This window comes from Rousettus aegyptiacus, unplaced genomic scaffold, assembly GCF_014176215.1.
Source record: "Rousettus aegyptiacus isolate mRouAeg1 unplaced genomic scaffold, mRouAeg1.p scaffold_m13_p_4, whole genome shotgun sequence".
NCBI lineage: Eukaryota > Metazoa > Chordata > Mammalia > Chiroptera > Pteropodidae > Rousettus > Rousettus aegyptiacus.
Genome location: NW_023416307.1, coordinates 128573987 through 128597152, shown reverse-complemented (window position 1 = coordinate 128597152; position 23166 = coordinate 128573987). Strand labels below are relative to the sequence as shown.

Sequence of the window (23166 nt, the reverse complement as noted above, 5' to 3'; positions counted from 1 at the left end):
CCATGGTGAACTGTAACATTGGCAAAATCCCAGGAAAACAAAGTGTTTTCTATGCTGACTCAACATATTATTTGTAAAACCACCAGATTCATTCATTTATTTTTTCCAGCAAGTATTTATTGAGTGTCTGCTATTTTGAATATATTAGTGATCAAAACATAGATTCCTTCCCTCAAGGGGCTTACTTTCCAATAAAATAAGATGGACAATGAACACTGAACACAATAACCAAGGAGCTCATATAGTGTGTTAGAAAATGAGTCTTGTGAAGGGGAAAAGAAAAAAAAAAAAACAGGGCAAAGTAAATGGGATTAAAAGGATCGGGTTTGGGGGAGGAGTTGGTTACAGAAATAAATCGAAGGCCTCTTGGAGGAGGTAAGTAAAACACGTGGAGGAGAGAAGGGTGTTATGAAGCAGATATCTGGGGGATAGAGAGCTTGTGCAAAGGCCCTGAGGCAAGATCATGACTAGTGCTTCAAGAGGCAGAAAGACAAGCATGACTGGAGTGATGTGAGCACTGAAGAAATAGTAGATGGGGCGGGGGGAGGGAAGTAATCCGGGGAGGCGATCATGTTGGGCCTTAAGAACTTGAGTTTTCCCACCGAGTGAGATGGGGATCCATAGCAGGGCTAGAAGCAGAGGTGAAACAAGATCTAACTTACATTTTAAGAGGATCGTTTAGACTGTTCTATTGAAAATAGGCCTAGATTACAGTCATCTAAGACAAGAATGATGGCGGCTTGAGTCGGAGTTGAAGCAGAGAACTGATGAAAAAGTTAGTTTCCAAATATATAAACTGAGGTCAGAGCTAACAGGACTTCCAACAGTTTGGAGTTTGGATGTGGGAGGTTTTGGCCTGACCCACTGGAAGAATGTAACCACCACTGACTGAGATGGGGATTGCTGGGGGTAGAGCATGTTTGGGGTGAAGGAAGGGACAGAAGTTCAGCTCGATGTCTAAGATGCCAAGTAGAGGTATGGAGTGGGCAGCCAGACATACACATCTGGAGTTCAGGAGAGAAGACTGGGCTGGAGATGTTTATTTGGAAGTTGTCAGTATGTAGATGGTATGGAAGTGCTGAGCCAGTGTGAGATCATCCAATGGAAGAATGGAAATTTAAAAAGAATCAAAAATAGAGAACTGTAGCCCTCCAACATGGAGGCAGTGTTGGACAGTGAGACATGACTGCATTATAAAGCAGGAATCTTAGTTTCCAGAGCCCTCTCTAACCAACCAACCATGTAGCTGTGGTCAAATTATTTCACCACTCTAAGTCATGGTATTCACATTTTTAAAATGATAGCAATTTACCTCCCTGAAAATGGAAGGCTAGATGGATCACCAATCTAGTCTGTGAAGAAGTATGTCCTCAGCCATTATAGCCAAATATGTAAGCAAGGTGAGATTCAGAAGTATTCTATTAAGTAGAGATTATTAGGTTATGTAGTCAGTTGATTTAAAAAATGTAGTGAATTGGGAGTACTTTAAACCATCTGGATTCATAAGCAACCATTATATCCATTCAGCTTTGATTTGGGAACCCTTATTTGCCACACATTTTTTATCAGTTAATAAAGTAAATGTTGACTTTCCAAAATCTTTTGGACTGATCTCTTTGGGCCAGTTGATCACATGACCTCGTTTCAAAGTTGACGTAACAGTTCAACAGAGTATCCTGTGTGGCCAGTAGACAATGTGAAGTCAGAGTCACCAGTAAGTTCCCACCCAGCCCCCACTTCCCACACAAGCATGAAATTGAGACTTGTAGCTCATCTTAGGAAAGTAATAATTTCTCCCTAGTGTGCCCCTATTGGGTGCTAGGGGCTTTATAAACATTTTCTTCTTTCTCCCTCATGACTCAGAGTGATAATATTAGTATCATTGATATGGATAAAGAAACTGATGTACAAAAAAGTATAAAAATAAAACAAACAAAAATACTCATCCATAGTCAAACAGCTAGAAAGTGAGCCTAGAGCCTGGGTTCTTTGCACTGAAGCAAGTAGCAGTATTGGGAAGAGGCCGAATTCATGGGAGATTACCTGCCCTCCTCCTCATCTGCCCTGCTAAAGGGCAGTCACCCCTGCGAAAAGGGATGAAGGACTTAATGACAGGCTCAGAAGTGACACCTGTGACCATTGGCTCCTCATTTCCCAGTTCATGTCGAAGCTCCTTCATTGCCTGTCCCTTTACATGCAAATCTCTCCCCTTGAAAAACTGTAGTTAATCTCCATTTCTGATTTTATAAAGGAAGCTTATTCTCCCATTTCAGGCCACATTCCTACTTCTCAGTAATTTATACTAATTATTAACAGACACACATGTACAGCAGCTCAATGCCTGAGGCAGCTTCCACACCTCAGTGAAGCACATTATTGTCCCCACTCCAGAGACTAGAACACTTTCCTTGGGAACACAGACGATTCTTTGCCAAAGCATTGGTTACTGTTTGGTATATTACTACAGAACTCTCCATTTATAAAGTGCTCAACTATAAAATGTGTTACATTGCCTTGACCATTTTTAATATAACTAAAGAAAAGACATTAGCTTGTGAGGGTATTTTAAAATAATAACCACAATAATAATAATTCATCTTTATTGAGTGCCCATTATGTATCAGATTTTCAGATATATTAGTTTTGACCCTTAAAAAAGCTTCTTGAAAGCCAGGTATAACCAATTTATAGATGATGGAACTAAGTCACAGAAAGGTTAAATGACCTACCCATGACCACACGGGTCACAGCTAGGAAGTCACAGAACCAGAACTATAGACTTTTGAAATTATATTTCAATATATTTCTGAGCTCAGGATATGACTGGATGTAATTATATTGATGCTGAGGATCTCAAAATTAGTGTAGCCCCTAAAGTAAGAGATTATATCTTAATTTTAAATCTAAATGCTTATAACCAGAGTGATTTGCCTACCTGCTCCACAAGGTCATGGAATCCTGTTCTTTAGAAGATGCAAGCACAAGTAAAACTTAACGCAATAGATGTGCTGGATTCAGTCCAAAGAAACAAAATCCACCATTTTTTGCATCCTATGCCACTTCTTCTAAACAAGGAGTCAGCAAAAATTGTTCGTAAAGGACCAAGTAGTAAATATTTTACGCGCGTGGGCCACATAATCTCTATCCCAACTACTCCACTCTGCCTGTATAGCAGAAAGCCATATATCAATAGATGGGTGTAGCTGGGTTCTAATAAAACTTTATTTACAGAGACAGGTAGCTAGCCATAGGCTGTAGTTTTCTAATCTCTAAAAGCCCTCCTGGGTCTCCTGCCCCACATCACCCTCTTGGTTTGTGCTTGGGACACCTTTCAATTTCAGTTCTGTGAATGGAATCAATGAAGCTTTCACCTCTTCCAAAAGCTCATTAATAGAGAGCTCAGATGTCATCAAGCCGATGACACTCCCAGAGCCTCTCCCATGTTCATCTCCTTCCCCATTTTAATACATTTCCATTCATCATTCTCTCTTGTTTACTGTCTTGTAGCACTTTTCACTCCTGGTGTCAGTGCTTGTGGGCAAACCGTGGGAGGAGCATCCACATCTGCTCTCGGCTGTCTTAATGATGAAGCGTTTAGACGTTTACTTGCTCTTCATAATAACTGTCTAGGCTAGAACGGGCTGGTTTAGGCATTGGGAATTTCTACTCTTCAAATTTTAGGATCATTTTCTCATAGAAACTCTTTCAGATCTTGGCAATATCTTGTGCTCAATCGATTGGTTGAAATAACTGGTCTGAAGTGTGCAGTTTATTTATTCATTTAGCACTGAGCAGTTGAGCACCGAGGCGGGCCAGCCCTATGCTACGTGTTGGAGATGAAGAAATAAGGGAGACATGGTCTCTGCCCCCAACAGCCACAGCCTCTATCTCTCACATGCTTATAAAATCAGTCATAAGTGACCAAAATTAAAAACAACCTTCCTCTTTGCTCTCACTCATTTGCCTGGAGTTAATTAATGAATTCGAAGGGAACAACGACTGATAACTAATTTTAATCACTGAACTTCATGAATGTTTGGACTCTAAAATAATTATGAGTTAATGTTTTGTCCTTAAATTCCAAATGCCAATACACAAAAAGGAATATTTTAAAGTAAAAGAATTGCCCAGTTAATACTTCACTTATTTCAAGCAGTGAGTACTTCCACAGATTCCAGGAAAACCAGAGAATCTGGGCGGACCCCAGGATTGGGTAGCAATGGCATTTTGTCCTGACTTGCAAGGTGATGTGATTTTCGCAGTTTCAGATTCTAGATATCCAGTGCTTCAAGTAACAACCAAAGATCTGTATGATATCCCTTCTATGTGCACAGCCTTCTTTCTGCTAGATCCCTGATTGGTGGTAGTAGTGGAGGAGAATCAACCTGCTTTTTAAATAGATCAAATGATGGGTGGGTAGTCCTTCCTCAGGAAGTCTCTTCGAACACCAATATCCCCTCCATTAGAGCCTCTTTGCAACTTTCAACTGCCTGTTCAAGCTGACCTCTAACCCATGGTCCCTTACAACTGCTTCTGAAGCATTCATCACTACCCCTGTGCTACCCACACTCCAGCTATGCCCAGTTACTTGCAAGCTCCCAATCTCCTTTAGGCCTTGCCTTTGTATGTTTTATTCTGTTCTCATGGAGTATTCTATTCAGTTCTTATTCCCCACATTCATCCACGTGGCTCACTTATCTTTTAGGACACAACTCATATCACCCTTTTTCTGAGCCCCACCCAACCTCCTTTTCAGTTTGGGCTGAGAGACCCTCTACTGTTCCTCCACAGCCCCTTAAGCCGACTTCTGTCAAAGGCACTCAGTCGACACTGTTGTTATCATCTGTTTATTTTCTGGTCCACCCCACAAGATGTCATGTCCCCAAAGGAGAGAGACCATGCCTTAGTACCTGTAGCCCATGTATAGCACTCAGTATTTGGTAGTGTGTGTCATAAATGTGAATGCCTGGCCAAATGAATGAATGAACACACATCAAACCTTCACCTTTGCAAAGTAAACTTTAACATATATTAAGACAGTGATAATTTTTTTTTTTATCATTGTACTGTACTTCTTTTGTCCTGGCTCACCTCCCCAAGTTTTGTCTGTCGTTGGATGGAGGATATGGCATATAGACCTCTTGCTACCAGCTTTCCCTTCATTTGTCACCACATCTCTAGAACCTTAGTGCCTAAAACTTGTCACAGTACCCCAGATCTGCACATGGAACTTGAATGCCTCCCTCCCAGTGACTCAAATTCTTCATCTTTACTGATTTCCCCCTTTTACTCTAAGATTCATGGTGCAGACAGGAACAGGCCCAGACTCTAAACTCTTGTTCCTGCATACTCGGAGCTAAGTCACAGTCTCTATAATGTTCATGTGGAAGTAATTAGAGAGCGGGCTGGTATATCTGAAGGTGCTAAGAATGAATTATAATGATAATTATAGCGATGAGGAAAGTCTATGGGCTGGAATGGTGAGGAAAGCCTTCTTAGTAGAGGAGGCCTTGAGGAGTCTAAACCTAAGGGACCTGAAGAGAACAGGGAAGCCTTGGAGAGAAGCATTTCAAACTGAGAAAACAGCCTAAGCAAAGGCCTAGTGGCCAGGGATGTGGTCCTTGTACGGGCAGCAAGGTGGTGATTTAGGGGAATGTGAGGGATTGAAATTATGAAGGGCCTACAAACTTAGATTTAGGAGTTCTGATTTTATCCGATAATAATTTTAAGAAAGGTCAGAGATTTTTTTTTTTTTTTTTAGAAAAGAAGTTTGGATTTTGGTTGAAAGGGAGTGGCAGAAAAGATGGAAGGCTACAAAAGTCCAGGCACAAACCCAATGTTATGTAAGATCAATAGCGAAGAAAGGAAGCAACTGTTTCAGGGCACTCCCACTGGATGGAGGAGCCAGAAGATGAAAACCAGGAGCAACATCTGTGCAGAAAACAGGAACTATGGAGGACAGGGCAGAAGGTGCTAGAGAGGGACAGACAAGAGGAAGAGCTAACTCCTAAATAGGAGGAGGGGTGAGGACACAGGGCCTGCTCTCCAGAGAGAAGGGACGTGCCCTTCCTGGAAGCTGGGGGAGAAGGAACCGGAAGACGGGAACTCAGACAGACAGACCGAAGCAGAAGTGGGTATGGAAGATACTCTAGAATGGCATCCACATTCAACAGAGTGGATACACAGCCATTTGCTTAAGGACTTGAGGGAACTTACAGAGTGATCTAGAATGGTCATTGTGAGGAGCGGCCAGGGAGATCTTGAGTGAGGAGAGAAAAGAAAACATCTCAGCAAAAACAAGATAAAGGGGTCAGGCGCAAGGTGGCTCAGTCTATCCAGTTAGCTTCTGCTGAGTTAGGGACTAGATAGGAAAGATAGATGTGATTTGCTCTTCTACCTCTGAACCCTGGAGGGGAAAGGAGTAGAAAATGATCATGAGCCCCCAAGCCAGGCCCTGAGAGCTCAGCCACTTGCTCAGGTGGTAGCCACTCCATAGTCCAGAGCCAGTTCTTCATCCCCTCAGTCCAGGTCCGTCTGCCTCCATTCAGAAGGATGACCTAGATCTGGTGACAACTTCTGGCATATCTGCAGGACCAAGAGCTGATGAAACCTGGGTGCTCTAGAGTGGAGCAGGCTAGGGGTGCAGCACTCAGGAGTGGGCTGCTGATCCCTTCCCCTTGCTCTTTTTCAGGAACACAATGAGTTCAACTCCTCCATGGCCAGGAGCCAGACCAACACAGCACGGATCGACGGCCTGCGGCCGGGCATGGTCTATGTGGTACAGGTGCGCGCCCGCACTGTGGCCGGCTACGGCAAGTTCAGTGGCAAGATGTGCTTCCAGACTTTGACAGACGGTAAGGATCAGGCCAGTGACCTGGGCACAGGGTGCACAGTCCAGGAAGGAAAATAAACCCTGCCCCCAAAGTAGCTGCTTTCGCAGCCAAGACGCCAACCTCCAAATGGATTCCAGTGGAATTCCCTCGGAAGGGTTTGCCTCCCAATAGGGCTGTGTATGGAGACTTGCTTGATTCACCAGGCAGGGCATCTACTTAAAGTTTGGCACATTTCTTTCCAACACCGGGTGGATTTGCCTTTGAAGGGTCTCTGTACCATGTGTGGAGAGGTTACAGTGTGTGGTCCTGCCCCAGCACAGCAGTGAGACCCACACATTGTGCACGGAGTCGGTGTGCTCGTCTGCCCCCAGATCGAGGCCCGGATGCCTACTGTTTCAGCCTCACTCCCACTTCACTCCTCTGTTCTCAGGCACTGGAAGTTGAGCTAATGGCCTCATTGCATGAGACCAGGTCTCCAGGAAGGAAATAGATGAAATTCGGGGTGTGGCAGTCCCACGCACACAGCATCTTCATATTTGATTCCCAGTAGGTCCTGCTCGGCTGTCCCCAGACGCAATGGCCACTATTTTCCAAATTGTCTCCAAGGCCAGAAAGTCCATCACCAAAAATACTTCCACCTTTGGGTTTTATTAGGTCCTTATTATTATAACGATTTCTCTCACTGCACTGAGACTGCCCCCTTTAATACTTATGAAAATTAGATTTTCCTATAGCCTGAGCATTGAGCCTGGTACATCTGCCTATGTTCACTCACTCTTTTCCTTAGCTAGCCGCTTACTGTAGGGCATGTATTCATTTATCTATATACAATCTACATATCTATCTAGATTGATTTATTCATTTATGACTTATTTATTGATAGGTTTCCAAATAGCAATCTATTCCTAACCTCCCAGATTGAAAGCTTTTAATTTTTCCTTACACTATATAGGAAGCAGCCCGCCTTTATAGAACATTTCATCTCAGGCCAGCACTCTCCGACTAGGCACTTGACAGAGCTTGAGGTTTTATATTGAAACATTATATACATATTTTTTTTTTTACCAATTTAAAAATTCATCAGAAATGTTTAAAACTCAAATGACTGCATATAATATTCATTCTTGGGAGCAATTTTAAGAGGAGACAGTGCTGGTGGACATTCCCGGGCGAGGCATTACTGCCCCACGGGGTGCCTGCCACTTCCCAGGGATTTGTTCCTGGATTCTTCAGTGCCAGCTGCCTGGATCCTGTAGGATTGGAGTTTGCCACCTGTTTCGAGTTTATTTTAGGCAAATTTTCGGTCATATTTTGAGGATGGTAAGACGGGGTAGAAAGGTGAGCCAGTTTATTCAGATTAATAATGCTGCTGGTACGAAAAGAACACAGGCTGTCTTCTTTTCCTTAAGGACTCTGTCCCCCTTTTGCACCTCACTTACCACCTAGATTTATGGGCACTTTGGCATCAGGAGGTACACAGGATTAAAAGCCCAAAACTCAAAATGATCTGAGCACTGGTCTCTTGGCAATTCTGCTAGACAAATCAAGATGTAACAAATTTCTCCCAAGAAGGCTATTCCTTTTACATTGGCAGTTAAGTTTTGTAAACCCAAGAGGGGCTAGATGTAAGAGAGTTCTGGTAAATGGCCAAATTCGGGAATATTAATCTTAAAGACAGAGGCTCACACATCGGTAGTAATTACGCTTGCTGACGCTCAGTGAGGCTTTGGGCCCTGATAGCAGCACAAAGATGAGTCTGAAGGTTGATTGATGATGGGTCAATGGGGCTGGAGAACCTGTGGGAAGGTCACATTGCTTTATGAAGTTTTTAATATATAAAGACACTGTTATGGACTTCTCACCGTGGTTCCTTGCATTTTTCCCCCCAAATTAATTTTTAAAAAACATCCATGTTACCAAATGCTCTCAGCAGAGGGAAGCTGAAAATCTACCTATGGTCTTTAAAATTGCTTTCTAGAAAGTCGGGGCATCGTGGACAACATCCTTGTCTTTGGAAGTGTCTTTCTCCACTCACGGAGTTGAAGGCTGGTTCTCAAACACTGGGGAACATAACAGTCGCTTAGAGTGTTTGGTAAACATGCACATGCCCAGCTCTTCACCCAGAGGTGCTGGCTCAGGAGATCTGAGGAGGGGCCCAGAAATAGTCGTGTTTAACAGCGGGCCTCTGGAGAGTCTGATGTAGGGCATGGGAACCTCAGTTCAAGAGTTACCATCATTGGGATTACCGGAAAAAATACAGGACAGCCAGTTAAATTTGAATTTTAGATAAACGATGAAAAATCTTTTAGTCTAATTATCAACCATGTAATATTTGGGGCATGTCTTTGGTATCGTGTGTTGAGTACCAGCTGTATGTAAAGGGCATAGAGGAAGGGTTCTAATGCCTCTTTCTCATCTAGACGATTACAAATCTGAGCTGAGGGAGCAGCTGCCCCTGATTGCTGGGTCGGCGGCGGCCGGGGTTGTGTTCGTCGTGTCCTTGGTGGCTATCTCCATCGTCTGCAGCAGGTAGGTCCTCCACTCCCACCCATGCCTGCTCTCCTTGGACCCTGAAGCCCCACATTTGGATCCCTCCCAGGTCATGCAGACTGGACAGGGCATGGCCATTCACGGACACACTGTCAAACTCCAGATCATCACTCCATCTCAATCCATAGGCAGTCGAGAATTCTCCAGATTATTTTCTCTGTGCCTGGGATGAATTCCTCTTAAGAGCTGGACAAGGCTGTGAATAAACAGCACCCATCCTCAAGCTTCATTTTAGCTAAGACTTTTTAGACCCCCTCATACCTGAGAGTTTTTTGGAGTGACAATTACAAAATTGCTTTTGACCCACTGGAGCATCACAGCCTGTGCCACAGCCCGTCCTCTGGTTAGAGAGCCTCGGCAGAGGGGACAAGGCAGGCGGGTGGCGGGGGGAGCAGGAAGGAAAAGTGGAACTCCCAGTTCTGCAGAAGAGCTGGCCCTGAAGGCCTGGTAAATTTTTAATACTGCTGCTGCTGCCTTTGGTGGTTAGCCCAGATTCTGCTGTGCAAAGCCCTGTGGTTGGCCCCTCCCAAACAGTGCCGCAGTGCAGCCAGAGCACTAATTGGCATCCTCAAGAGCTCCTGCCACAAGCTCCGAAGGGGACCCATGGCCCTGCCTGGCCTTTGGAAAACCTTGGCTCCAAAGCAGACCCAGCCACCCACAGTAGTGTTCAAGCTAGAACATCTGCCATGACAGGAGCTATACCTAAAGTGAGAGTTGCGGCACCCCATGCCAGGAGAGGCCTGGGTGAGCCCCGATCAGGACAGGAGGCTTAGAGGTCCCTGACTCAGAAAGGCTGAGAGATCGCCTCTTTCTTGTGTCCACAGGAAACGGGCTTACAGCAAAGAGGCTGTGTACAGCGACAAGCTCCAGCATTACAGCACGGGCCGAGGTGAGTAGAAAGCAGAAACCTACTGCCTGGGGCCTGAGATCCACTGAGTGGAGAAGGTGAGTGCTTGGAGAGCTCCTTACAGCCAGACTGGCTGGTCCCAACCACAGGCCACATTGCAGCCTCCGTCGCCTCAGCACCGCCTCTCCTCACAGGTCCCCAGGGAGCACAGGCTGCCGTCCCATCTGCTGTCTGCCCATTGTGGGCACTCATTGTATGCCTGGCAAGCAGATTATCTTCTGCAATGATAAGCCCATATAGGATGTGGAATGCAGGGGAAAGATTGGGTTTAGCAAGCCAATGAATCCAGAAATCAGACGCAGAGGGAAAAGATGGAGGGTTCCCTATTAACATCTTCTGCCTTATCTTATCCAACTGAGCCTCTAGGGAATGTGTTAACCAAATTCACAGATAAGCCAGAGAACATGAATGTAGGGAATTAAAAAGATAGCAGAGCCCAAGAGGCCAAAGTGTTGGGATATCTCCCAGTGTTTTCTTTTAAAAAGTACCTTAAAAGTTTGTCTCACTCATTATCCTACTCTTCTCTTAAAAAAAAAAAAAAAAAGATATATATTTTTATAACTAAAATTTCTCATCACCAATGTGCAACCTAAAGCCTTATGTCAAATTTATTCTTTTATCTGTATAATTACAACATTGCAGGGTCTGAAAAGGTCCCACAGGGTCAGTGGGGCACCTTCCTGCCTCCAGAAAGTGGTGTGCTTAATCCTTGCAGCAGACATGTTCTGTTTCCAAATAGCTCCTTTTGAATTCCACAGTTGCCCTCAGAAATCTGTCCCAGCACTTTGCGCTACGCTCTGTCACAGGCTTCTTCTGAAAGCCTCATCTCACCTAAATCCCCCTGTTGCAATGTAAGCCCTTTTCTTCCTGTTCATGCTGCAGTGAGCATGGAAAACAGACCTCACGCTAAGCATACCTTCAGTGTGCAGTTCTGGGAGTGAAAATGGGCTCAAAGACCAAAGTTCCCATGAACCAAACTCATCCCTTCTCCAGGGTTACGTCTCCAAGACCTCCACACAATAGCTTTAACAAGTGGGAGCTTATGTTCTGATGTGGCCATCGCTCAGGCTATATAAAGGCCACTCTGTAGATATGGTCTTGTTCTCCAGGTGCCCTCAATCAAGACCAAGAACCTACCAAAGGTTTGTAGAGGACCAAGCCTGGCAACTGGGCTGCTGTTCAGACAGTCATTACTGGGAGGGAGATGTGGGCTCAGCACTGGCTCAGAGGCACTGAGGCTCTCCCATCGTGGTCCAGAGCAGCCCTACAATCAGCAGCACACCGGAGGTAGGGATTTGAGAGAGTGGCCCCTTTCCAAATTCACACACATAGCTCCTGAAATATCCAGAGTCCCGTTTACCTTCCCTGCTTTCTCCATGCAGGCCACCCTGGGCCTCCATTTAAACCAGAGGTCACTGGCTTCAGAGGGGGAAACTCTACTACATTCTCTCTCCTTTCCCACATCCTGAATCCCTGCCTCACTGCAAAATATACAGATACTTTCACTTATATTAACCCATGCATCAACCCCGCCAGGCAGGGCCTTAGCTTCCCCAACTGGGCACCAAAGTCTTTAACTATATCTATGATTCTCAAATGTAGGTACCCCCTCCGGGTGCATCAGAATTGTGAAAGGCTTTCTCCATCTTCCCGCCTCTCAGCCTCTGCCTCAAGATATTGACATTGCACCCCTTCCACGTCTTCACAGTTTACCGTATTGAGAGCCACTGTAAAGTCCATTTCAGATTTGTTATCCTGCAAACTCTCTGGATGAGACATTTAGAGATGGCTATGTCACCCTGAAAGCAGAGGACACAAAATTGGGTTCAAAAGGAGGAATAACATTTTGAAGACTAGAGATGGCCAAAGGTGAAAATGGGTCACCCTGGGAGGGAAGCCCCCATTTTTAAAGGCGTGCAAGCTAAGCCTTTTTATTGCACCCTGGGAAGGATACAGAGGGTCCCCTGATCATTAAGTCAGGGTACAGGGTGGTTCCCTTTTGGCCAATTCTCCCTAGATCTGGCCATTTACCTGCTCTGGATGGACCAGCTCTGCTGGGCTACCATGTGGCACCCACATACACGGAGATACTTCCAAAGTGCTCACAGCCCCCTCTGGGGGACTCTGTCCCATCTGAGGTCCACAGCAAGAGGCTTCCCTGGTTCCCAGGATCCACAGAGAAAGCAGAAGCCAGTCTGCAACCAGCGAGGACAGCTGAGGACACAGTGTTGACAAGCTGTGCATTCACCATCCCTATGACTCTAGGTGAATGCAGAGTTCTTCATGGACCAGAGTTCACTCCCTCGGCTGCCTTAGAAGTCTGACTTCTGTTTAATTTAGTTCACCTTTTATAAATGTTCTTTCCTTCTATTCATTACTGTTCTCTTTTTATCCAGTCCCTGAAACGTGGCTCCTTTTTACACTCAAGTTCTCTGAACTCATAGTCTCATGCATTGAATTTCATTAGTGCGTTGGTCCCTCTGATGAAAGCTATTGCTGTCAGAGAATCATAGTGGAAGGACTGTAGAGCTAGGAGAAGACTCAGCACATATATAATAGAAGAAGAAACTCAAGGTTCTGATGGAGGATGGGCCTGGCCCAAGACAGGAAAGGGTAGTAATAATTAGTTAAAGAAAGCCTACTCTGTGCCATGCTTTGGGAAATGTATTCTGGTAACTCACTTCAATTTTTCTAACTCTGACAACCACTCTAGGAGGTAGTCATTAATCTAGGAAGGTTAAATGACTTTCTCAGGTCATACGGCTCATAGGTGGCAGAGATGGACTGCACAACCTCTGAGTCTGGCTGCAGAGTTCGTGCTGTTTCCATGTTACAGAGATTCAAGTTGCCTGGTGGTCAAGAGTGGTGATAATGAGCTGAGGACTAATCCCAGGTGTCTTGGTTGGTGACTTGTTAGTCCTCCACTCTTTCCAGGTCTCACTGCAGAAGGTAGAAAGTCCAATAAAGCCTGACTTGAATGTGTTCACGTAACTAACTATACCTGGGCCACCACATGCATGCACTTCCCTGTGGGATGTGGGTAGCAACTTGGAGCTCTGCTCTGGGTGTGACAGAAAACCTTCAGCAGCTCCCCAGCCTCACTCATCTGTGCCTGAGAGGGCCCTGCCTCTCTTTCCTACAGGCAGGACACATGGCACCATGGAGAGGCCGATGGCCCCTGCCTCCTAAAATGTTGCAAAAGCTGTAGAAGGGATAGCATAAATGTTTGCAGATAAGTACCTTCTCTAGCCTGTTGAAGTGTGGAAGATCTTGATTTGAGAGCACGGTATTCTCTTGGGGAGAAGTCCCCAACCCCTGGGCCAGCATGAGGTGAGCGGCAGGCCAGCAAATGAAGCTTCATCTGTATTTGCAGCTTCTGCCCAGCGCTAGCATCACTACCTCAGCTCCACCTCCGATCATCAGGCATTAGATTCTCATAGGAGCACCAGTCCTTGGTGGCAAAAAAGGCAAAAAAAGGTTGGAAACTGCTGCTTTAGGGTACTGGTTTAGGTCTTTCTTCTGAGCCTGGAACACAGAGAACAGGCATGTAAAAGGGGGATTTGGATTTTGGTTAAAGAGACTAGAGGAAAGGTAGGTTAGGAAGAGAAAGTGTGCTGGATGTGGTGCCAAGTGCTTGGATAAAGAGCCTGGGAACCTTTGGTTCATGTTCAAGGGTGAATGGGCAGAACTTCAGGTTTCCTCTGTCCAGAAAGAGTCAAACAGATGATATGTCCTCATGGTTTATGTGGGTCAGTCCTCACAAGGTGCAGGCTGACTAAAAGTTTCCTGGGCAGGATGATCCAGGTGGGACAAGGTGAGTTTGGGGATCTACCTTAGAAAAGTTCCAGTCGATTCTGTTGCTAGGTACTTATGGGGCTTAGGGAACGACGCATGTGATAGTGGTTGAAACCTCACTGATTTCTGAGTTGGATAGAGTGTGTTGGGGTGGGGAGAGAGGAAATAAAGGCTCGGTAAGGGGTCAGGGGTAAGAGAAAGCAACCCTAACAAACCATCTCCATGTTACAGGCAACAACAGATATAATCACAGAGCTACGATTATTAAGCTTTGAGAAAAGCAAAAACAAATATGGGTACGTGCCCAAAGGCCGTAGAATGGCCAATACTCTAATTTTCACATAAGGCTAGAGGGCAGAGCACTGAGACAGTAGAACAGAAGGGCGAGCTTGATCCTTGCCAAATGCTTGAAGAGACTGAAGCAGATGTATTCTGGGCATTTAAAACTTACTTCGGTGATCATTAGGAACCAACGCAGGATTATTAAGAAAAATAATGGGGACCTCATTACATTTACTAGAGTTACGCACTTAGTAAATTCAAGAGGAATTGCAGAAGTAGTGAATTTTTATTTTGTCAAAAATATTTGATTATCTCCTAAGGGAAAGCATTGTAAAGTGGGTTGGAGCTTATCTTTATACCAAAAAAAAAAAAGTGGGTTAGTGATTCTGTCAGCCAGATAGGAAGTTACCAGTTTTATTCTAGCCCTTGTCCAATTTAATCTCTTGTTTGTTTGATCGTTTTTTAAATTCGTGAGTCAGGTGCGAGCCTAGGGATTCTTATCAAGTTTGTAGGTAACAACTGGAGAGCATGACTAATGCCATCGAAGACAGAATCAAAATTCAGACCTATCCATCAGCTTTGAATGCTAATTTGAAATCTGCAAGATGTAATGTTAGATGGATAAATCTAGAATCCAGTGTTTAGGTTAAAACAAAAAGGAAGAAGCACAAAAATGAGAAGACCTGACTTGGTATTTGTTTGAGTAAAAAAAAAAATATTAGGTGTTTAGTCGACCACAGGCTCAGAATATGAGTAATATATAGCTGATAAAAAAAAAAAACAGCCAAGCACTGTTACTGATGCAGAATAATAATGTTCTCCAATTTTGAGCACTTACAACAATAAGCACTTTACCTATGTAAAATAATTTAATTCTCATAATGGTCCCATGAGGTAGATTTTGCACATGAAGAAACAGAGACTCAGAGAGAACAGGGAACATGTCTGCAGTCTTAGAATTAGTGATTTGTAAAACAAAGTTTTAACCTTAAGTTTGACTCTGTAGTCCCAATTAAAGTTTAGATTGGAGAAGGTGATATACATACACCGTGCTGGTAAGAACACATTTAAAGTGATGCTTTTGGTTCTGGGAACCCCATTTCAGAAAGGACATTGTCAGCAAAGCACCTGCCCAGAGGAGAGCAGCCTGCCTGTGGAGGGTGTCAATCCTAGTCCATTGTCTCAGAGACTTGGAAGCACCTGTTTGGTGCTGGAGAAATGCAGGCAGGGACCTGGGGGTCATCGTCAAGCATCACACCATCACAGAAAAGGAACAGAGATGCTCTTGTTGTGATGCATGAGATTATATGGAACTGTCAAGTGGAAGATCAAAGAAGGTGGACTTGATTCTGTATAACCACCTCCCCTATCCCCAAACAGAGGCAGGCTGCTTTGCGGGCAGGTGAGCTCTCCATTCTTGGAAGCATTCGAGCAGAGATAGTTATCCATAAAGGATGTTGTTGAGCATATTCTTGCTTTAGGTGGGAGATAGGGCTTGATCAGACCCAGAAAGAAAACATCCAGCTCCTTTTGCTGAACTTCCTCTGTAGCAAGTATACTGTGGTTCACTGTCCTTCTCCTGCAGAGACACTTTTGGCAATAACTAAAGTTTTAAGAACAAAGCTTAAAAATGTGGTGAAACCCCCAGAGAGTGGAAGATAAATCACCCTCAGATCCATTGCTTTTTGATTCAGGCACCTTGCCCACTCTGGGGCTCCCCTCTTGGATTCTTTTTCAAGCCCTGCCTGGACACCCAGGCCCTCTGCTCTCATTAGAGAAAGACAACCACCCTTGTTTCTGAGCTCTCAGGCCTCAGAGGCAGGTGGAACAAACTGTTTTTAATGCCCATCAACCTTTCCTGGTAGGTTCACTCAAGAAACTACCTGATCTTCAGCCTTTCATAGCAACAGCTACCACCCATGTGTCCCCCAAATCTACAATTCCAGATCCAGTCTCCCCGCTTTATTTCCATTCTGAGTTTTTCTAACTGAATTCTAGGCATTGCATAGTTCATCTGTGTGTTCAAAGTCTCAAACTACATCTGTCAATTTCCCTGACAATAGGGTTTGTTTCCCAAAGTCCATTACCTGGTTCATAGTAAACTTCATTCTGGAAGTCTTGACATTGATTTGAATTCTTCTTGTCCTTAATTCCCCACCTTCAATTGCTCATCAAGTGCTATGAGTTCTTCCTTTGAAATTTCTCTTGCCTCATCTTCGGTTTTCATGGTCGAATACTGTTATCTTCCACCTTAATTATTACAACCCCTCATAGTTGTTTTCTCAGCCTCCAGTCCCTTCCCCACAGCAATGTATGTGAATGCTGCAGCCTGCCAGCAAAACAAACTCCCCAGTGTCTTGCTCTCAGTACACCCCTTCCCTGCTGATGGAAATGCTGTCAGTTATGCGTGTCTGATGGCATCCGTCCTGATGCCTTGGTTTGGTAATCAAGGTCCCTCCTTATCTCCCCATTCAAGCTGGTTACACTGTTCTCACTCACGAAATAGTGGGCCTCTTCTGAGCTGTGCCTCATGACACTTTAAGCTTCTCCCTCTTCAATCATGACCATGTGACTTGTTCTTCTAGGATTCTGACCTTGAAGACTGGCATTCATGGACCTCTGCCTTCTCTGGTTGCTGCAGCATTTACAGCTTATTTCCAGGTGTGGGCTCCTGATTCTGTACTCTCCAGCACTGTACCCTAGTTATTTCATGTCTTAATCACCTGACGAACTTCATGAGTTTTGTTTTTCCTGTAGCTCCCACAGTCCTTAGAACAGTGCTGCTTGGGTATCCAGTCAGTGCTGAGAAAAATGAAGGGTGATCATCGTCTTGAGGCAGCGGATAGGACAAAGTTTCTTCCAGGGACTGAATTTTATATGCAGATCCTTAAACTGCTTAACTCTAGTGCTTAGATATCTGGACCAAATTCAAGTGAGTAACAAAGATGACAAAGTCTGCCTTGGATCCAGAATGGGATTCTTTTTCATGGCTTCATCAAACGTACTGGGACACAGGATATCAGTGACTGAAAACAACTTAACTCACTACCTCTCCAGACCCATACCGTGAGAGTCTAGGCATCTCCACCAATAGGAAAGCACGCCTGAAGCCTCCTGGGCAGTCATGTTCTCTGTGAACCTACACAATGTCCATAGTACTGATTTTGTACTTTCTGAATGCACAAGAGGGCCGAAGAGGAGCTTTCAATCTTCTCCTTCAGTGTGTAATCCCTAAATGTCACCTACTGTTTGGAACTGGCCCTTGTATACTTGTAAACTGACCTTTTAGATACACTCCACATATCTGCCAGCATCCCCAGAATTTGTCCCAACCTCTTCTCTTTTGACAGCACTCTGGTCTACTGATGTGAGGTCTCTGACGTTGGCCAAGAGTTTCTTCTGCTTCACAGAACTGCTCTGTGACATGCAAGAAAGCTCTGGATCATGACTAAGTCATTTCTTCTCAAACTCAATACGTATAAAGCCTTGGTTTATGTTAAGATTTGACAAACCTTCTAGAACTCTGAGCCTTTAACGGTTTAGACATTCCACGCTATAAGATAAGTGGATTTTGAGGCCAGTGAACAAATATCTACAAATTAGATCTTTTAATACAAATTAGTAAACAAGAAGTTCATAAAATTGAAGAATCTAGCTATGAGAAATTTAGATCCACACACACCATTTTTTTTTGCCAAAGGTATGTAACATCTGTGAAAAATAATTGGAAATTGTTAAATATTATAAACATATAATATTAAAAATAATAATGTGAAGCGCTATACAGAACATTATAAAACACCTTATATTAGCAAGCTATATTACATTTGATATTATTATTACTGCCACTAATAATATTTCCCCAACACTCACAATCTGAGAACATTTTCTGAGCCCTGTCTCCAAATGTTTGGCTCTGCCTGACTCGGCAGCTGACTTGAATTTCTTGTTCACTGTCTGGTGATTCATTGCACTAAATACCATTTTCCTGATAATTAAAAACTGCTCACTGGCAAGTGGGAGCAGGAACAGGCCGATGCAGGATTTATGCAGAAACACAAAATGAGCCAAAAGACAAATGACCTGCTCTTCCTAGCTAAAGGCATTCTTTTTTTCTCATCATCTTCTGGGACTTGAAAAAGGCTAGCTGTAATGTAGGAGAGAGGTCTGGAGAGATGTGTCACTCAGAGATGAGGTGATGCAGGGGGAGCCATTGTATGCACATGCTAAGCTAAATCACGCTTCTTATTTAGGACAGGGGGATTGCCACCCCCAGCCAGAGAAGTTAGCCCTATCAGTCAGACCCTAGCCTTTTATTTCAATTTCCCTTCCTCAATGTAACAAAGGTATCCTCAATCTCAGAGAAAACAAGCACTGATTCCTACTGTTTCAGAGAAGCCAGACATTCTCATTAGCATTGCATCACCATTTCTAGGCATCTTGCAGCCTCCTTGGTTTATTGTGAAAGGCCTCAGTCCCAATCAAATTCCCTGGCCCCAGAATAGCAGCTGCGAAAACGCACACGTGTAGGCATGTGCACACATGCACACCCACTCATGCACACACGCGTGTATACACACGCTCCATAATTCTATAAGCCAGCAAGGTAGCAAACCTCTCTTTGTGAGTGAACTGCACCTGTCATTAAAGTGTGAACTTGTCCCTATTTAGGTGCACTTAGTTGCCCATTACTGGCCTAAAAGAATCTTGGCACCATCAAGAGATGAGCCATTCCCTTCTGGGAATAGGTACTTCCCAGAACTGATTGGGGCCAATATCTGTAAAGCTCATTAACTCAGAATCCTTTCTCATCCATCCTTATATATGTCTTTACTTGCAAACCATTCATTACAGCACATTTTAGATTGTTTAATTAGTTTCCGTGGAAGAGATCCTGTAGGACAGTTTAGAATATACCGTTTAAAAGCCCTTGAACTAAAATAACAATATAGTTATTGTTAAAGTAACTAATATAACCCTAGGCAGCTTACATTCGCCACTGCCCACCCTACCTTGCTTCTTCTTCCTACCTCCCCGAACACTTTCTGGAACAATTTACTGACAATTATCATGAGTATATCAGCTTGTGAGCCCTCTCGGTCTGTCAGGCACTGTGCTAGGTATGTTATTTACAGTATGTTCTTCAATATCATCACCACCTTGGGTGGGAGGTGTTATTGCCTCCATCGGCAGAGGAGAAATTTGTTAAAAGAGATGGATGTTGACTCGCTGCATTCTGCTGGGCTGGTAAGGGCCTTCGGGGTTCTGACCTCACCTCTGGGCCCCAGCATCCGGGCTTTCAACCTCTGGTCATCTCAGCACCGAATTGTGGGAAAGTCACAGGTCGTTGACGTTGACTGCTGTCCATTTTGCATTGCGAGTGTGTCTGTTGTGGCCTCACCTCCCGCCCTCACCTCTCCAGTGCACACTGGCCAACTTCTACCTGCAGCATCTTCCTTTCTATTTTTATTTATTGAGGTAACATTGGTTAATAACATATAAATTTCAGGTGTATAACTGTATCAATATCTGTATACTCTATTTCATGCTCATCATCCCAAATCTAGTTTCCTTCCATTACCATATATTTGACCCTCTTTACCCAATTCACTTGAATGCTGTCTCTAGCCGTGGAGCTTCCCCACCCAACCTGCACAGCAGGCCATGCGGCCCCCCATCCAGTGACTGCTGGGAATCATCTGGTAATCCCACAGCTACCTCCTCCCTAGGGTGGGCCAACTCTGAAGCATGTGGTGACCTACACTGGCTCTCAGAGCTGCCCAAGGTGGGGCTTAAGGCTGATTCAGTTACCTTTAGTGGCAAGTGGCTGGAGAGCACCCCTTTTATAGGTTTCCTCCCTTTCCCCATCTTATGTCCCCACTGACCGACAGGGACTTCTTGAAATTAGCCTCCCAGATAAGCCACTTGCTTTCAAAACCTTGTCTCAAGGTTTGCTTCTGGAGATGCTGATCTGTCTTTGTTAGACACTTTCAACCGGCTTTCAATCCTTCGTGCTCTTCAGTTGTCCTCCATACTGAAAGAGACAAACCACCCCCTTTCAATTTCCCCCTTTTTCCTTTTGTCCACCTTTATTAAAGTAGAATCTCTCTCCCTCTGTCTCACTCCCCCTCCCTTCTTCTCTCCCTCCACTCTGCAGGGATTAGAACATTCCATTATAAAGGTGAGGATCTCTCTATATGCTGTGTCTACATTGCAGTCAGCAGATTCCAAAGTCAATGTTGTCATCCCCAGGCTTCCAAGGAGCATTCTAGGATGGTGTTGACCACCCTAAAGCAGGCTGTCTAGAGTGATTTTATTTAATTACTGAGGATAACCCATCTTTCAGAAAAAGAAGTTCTTCTGGGCTGGGCCCTTAGCTCTCTTTGGTTTTAAAGAAACATCCCCTTTAATTCTGTGCTGTATTTTCTTTCTCCCTCTTGATTATACGCTGGCACTTCCAGTCTTTGCCTGAATTGGTGACCAAGCCAAGATTAAATTGGAGGAGCTGTAAAGCCACCAGAAGCCTTTTTTTTTTTTTTTTTTGGATGAAAAATGTCAAAACCAGACCATGTATGAAGGGCTGGGAGTCGCTCAAGGAGAAGTGAGAGCAGGGGTTGCAATTCTGAGAGGGCAGAGCTCAAGGAACCTGAGGTCCAGCTTCAGCCTTGGACCCCAGCCGCAGACACACAGCACTTGTGCTTTTCCAGACCTGCCTACCCTACTGACATGAGTTCCAAGAACCAGACAGCAGCAGTGGGCAAGGAGAATGCCTCCTCTTCACAAGGATGGGATGCTAGACCATGCTGCTTAGCCGTTGATGCCTGCCTTCCCACCACATCATCACCATGAAAACAGATTTTATACTTTACCTAATGACATATCTAATACGTTGAAAAATTACATTGTAAATAAATCCATTTGTTTCTGGGGTTCCATTTCCTTTTTTGTCCCCTCTCCTCCACTTTTTGAATCTATTTTTTCTGCAGTGACAATTCTCTACTTTGTCCCCATGTGCACCTATTTATCTTGCCACTGTAAACATCAGTGACAAAGTCTGTATTCCTTTATGTATTTCACTTTCACCATTTCATTCATTTTTCGTACTTCAGTATGTCTGAAGGCATGGGGGTTCAATTATCATTTTTCTTTCATTCCACCTCATTTTTTCTATGTAGACTTTGTTCTTTATCAGTATTTTCTGTGTTTTTCTCTTCACTTTTTCTCTTCTGGTATACTGTCTTGGTATTTCTATCTTGAGATTTTTTTCTAATAGCAAATTCTCCTTAAAAAAAAAAAAAAAATCCATCCTCATCCCTCTTCCAGCCCTGGACACAGCCATCAGTAATAACCTTAACAGTGGCCTCCACTCAGGAAAGTTGTCAAGTTGATAAATATTGATATCTACCCTACCATTTTACCACCACTTTCCCACTAATGCATTTGGTTGGCATCAATCAGCTTCTTTGCCTTCTGTGAGTGCCTGGTGTGGGAACTGGTCCCAATCTGTCACTTATAAGTAATCTGCTCCACATTTCATCGAGAGCTCAAATACAGGAGAGAATATGGAGGAGAAGTAGAGGACAGAAAACCAGGCTAGCGTGGTTCAGAGGGAAGGGAGATGGGGAGGCCCAGCAAGGCAAGGAGAGGTAACCTGGTTTACAAGAGAGTCCCCCACTCCAGCCACCCCCTTACTGCTGGGGACAGCAGCCTGTGCTTAATGACCACCATGTCCTCATTGGGATGTTAACCCTGCTTATCTCCTCCAATAAGGCTCCCCAGGGATGAAGATCTACATTGACCCCTTCACTTATGAGGATCCTAATGAAGCTGTCCGAGAATTTGCCAAGGAGATCGATGTATCTTTTGTGAAAATCGAAGAGGTCATCGGAGCAGGTATGGCTCTTCCCTCCCCTCGTTTCTGTTCTCTTGGTGTCCAGACATCTTCTCCCCACTCTAGATGTTCTATACTATCTTTCTCCCCAGAAGATGAGACCAAACCATCTATAACATCTTTTCAGGACCTTGATCATGGTGGCCATGTTTGGTGTTGCAGAGAAATGATCTGTAGTCATAACATGGACATGGACCATCAAATTCAGATAAGGAGAAAGATATAGGTTACTTAGTTGAGAGGACTTTGAAGAATGAAATAGAAATTTTTAGAAGCTGGACTTAGTATCTCACTCACTGACAACAATATCTCCATGGCTTTGGGCCAAGATTTCTTCCCATTCTTTCAGTTGTCCTTTTCCTACATACATGCTTTTGGAGACAGGCTCTGACAAACGAAAGAGGAACCACCCATAACCACGTTTTCTACAAAAGATCCATGCCATGGATGATAACACAAGACAAATTTCACTCCTAAGAAACACGTGTGCTGTCATCCATCTTACTGCATTGGAATAGAAACCAGGCCCAATAGTAAACTAACTGCCTGAGATGCTCTCAGGAAATCCTACCTAAAGACTGATCTAGAATTTTCATCTATCTTTAGTTGTGTCAATTTGGCAATGGACCTAGCCTTTTCAATGTAAATTGGTAAAATATCCCACAATATTATAAGTAATCTCTTTACTGATTCCTCCGCTGCTTCTTCTGCATCTTCTTAAAAGATGTGTTTGTTTCGTGTCCTCTTTCCTACCTTTTTCTTCTTCTATAACATTCTTTGTCTATTCTTCTTCGATTCTTATTGGTCATTGTTCAAGCTGTCTTTACTCGTATGCTACAGTCTTTTTAGCTCCTACATCTAGAAGTGTTTTATTCATATGTTTGGAGAGCCGTGGAGTTGCCTCTTCC

The 23166-nt window shown here is 44.1% G+C and overlaps 1 protein-coding gene across 1 annotated transcript in view; it reads left to right on the top strand.

The window, feature by feature from the left end:
- EPHB1 (EPH receptor B1) overlaps window positions 1-23166 on the top strand; it is a 400881-nt gene that overhangs the window by 313782 nt on the left and 63933 nt on the right. The window contains exons 7-10 of the mRNA XM_016140353.2: window positions 6692-6854; window positions 9254-9362; window positions 10208-10272; window positions 22138-22260. Coding sequence (XP_015995839.1) covers window positions 6692-6854; window positions 9254-9362; window positions 10208-10272; window positions 22138-22260 — 460 coding nt within the window. The remainder of the gene's footprint in view (window positions 1-6691; window positions 6855-9253; window positions 9363-10207; window positions 10273-22137; window positions 22261-23166) is intronic.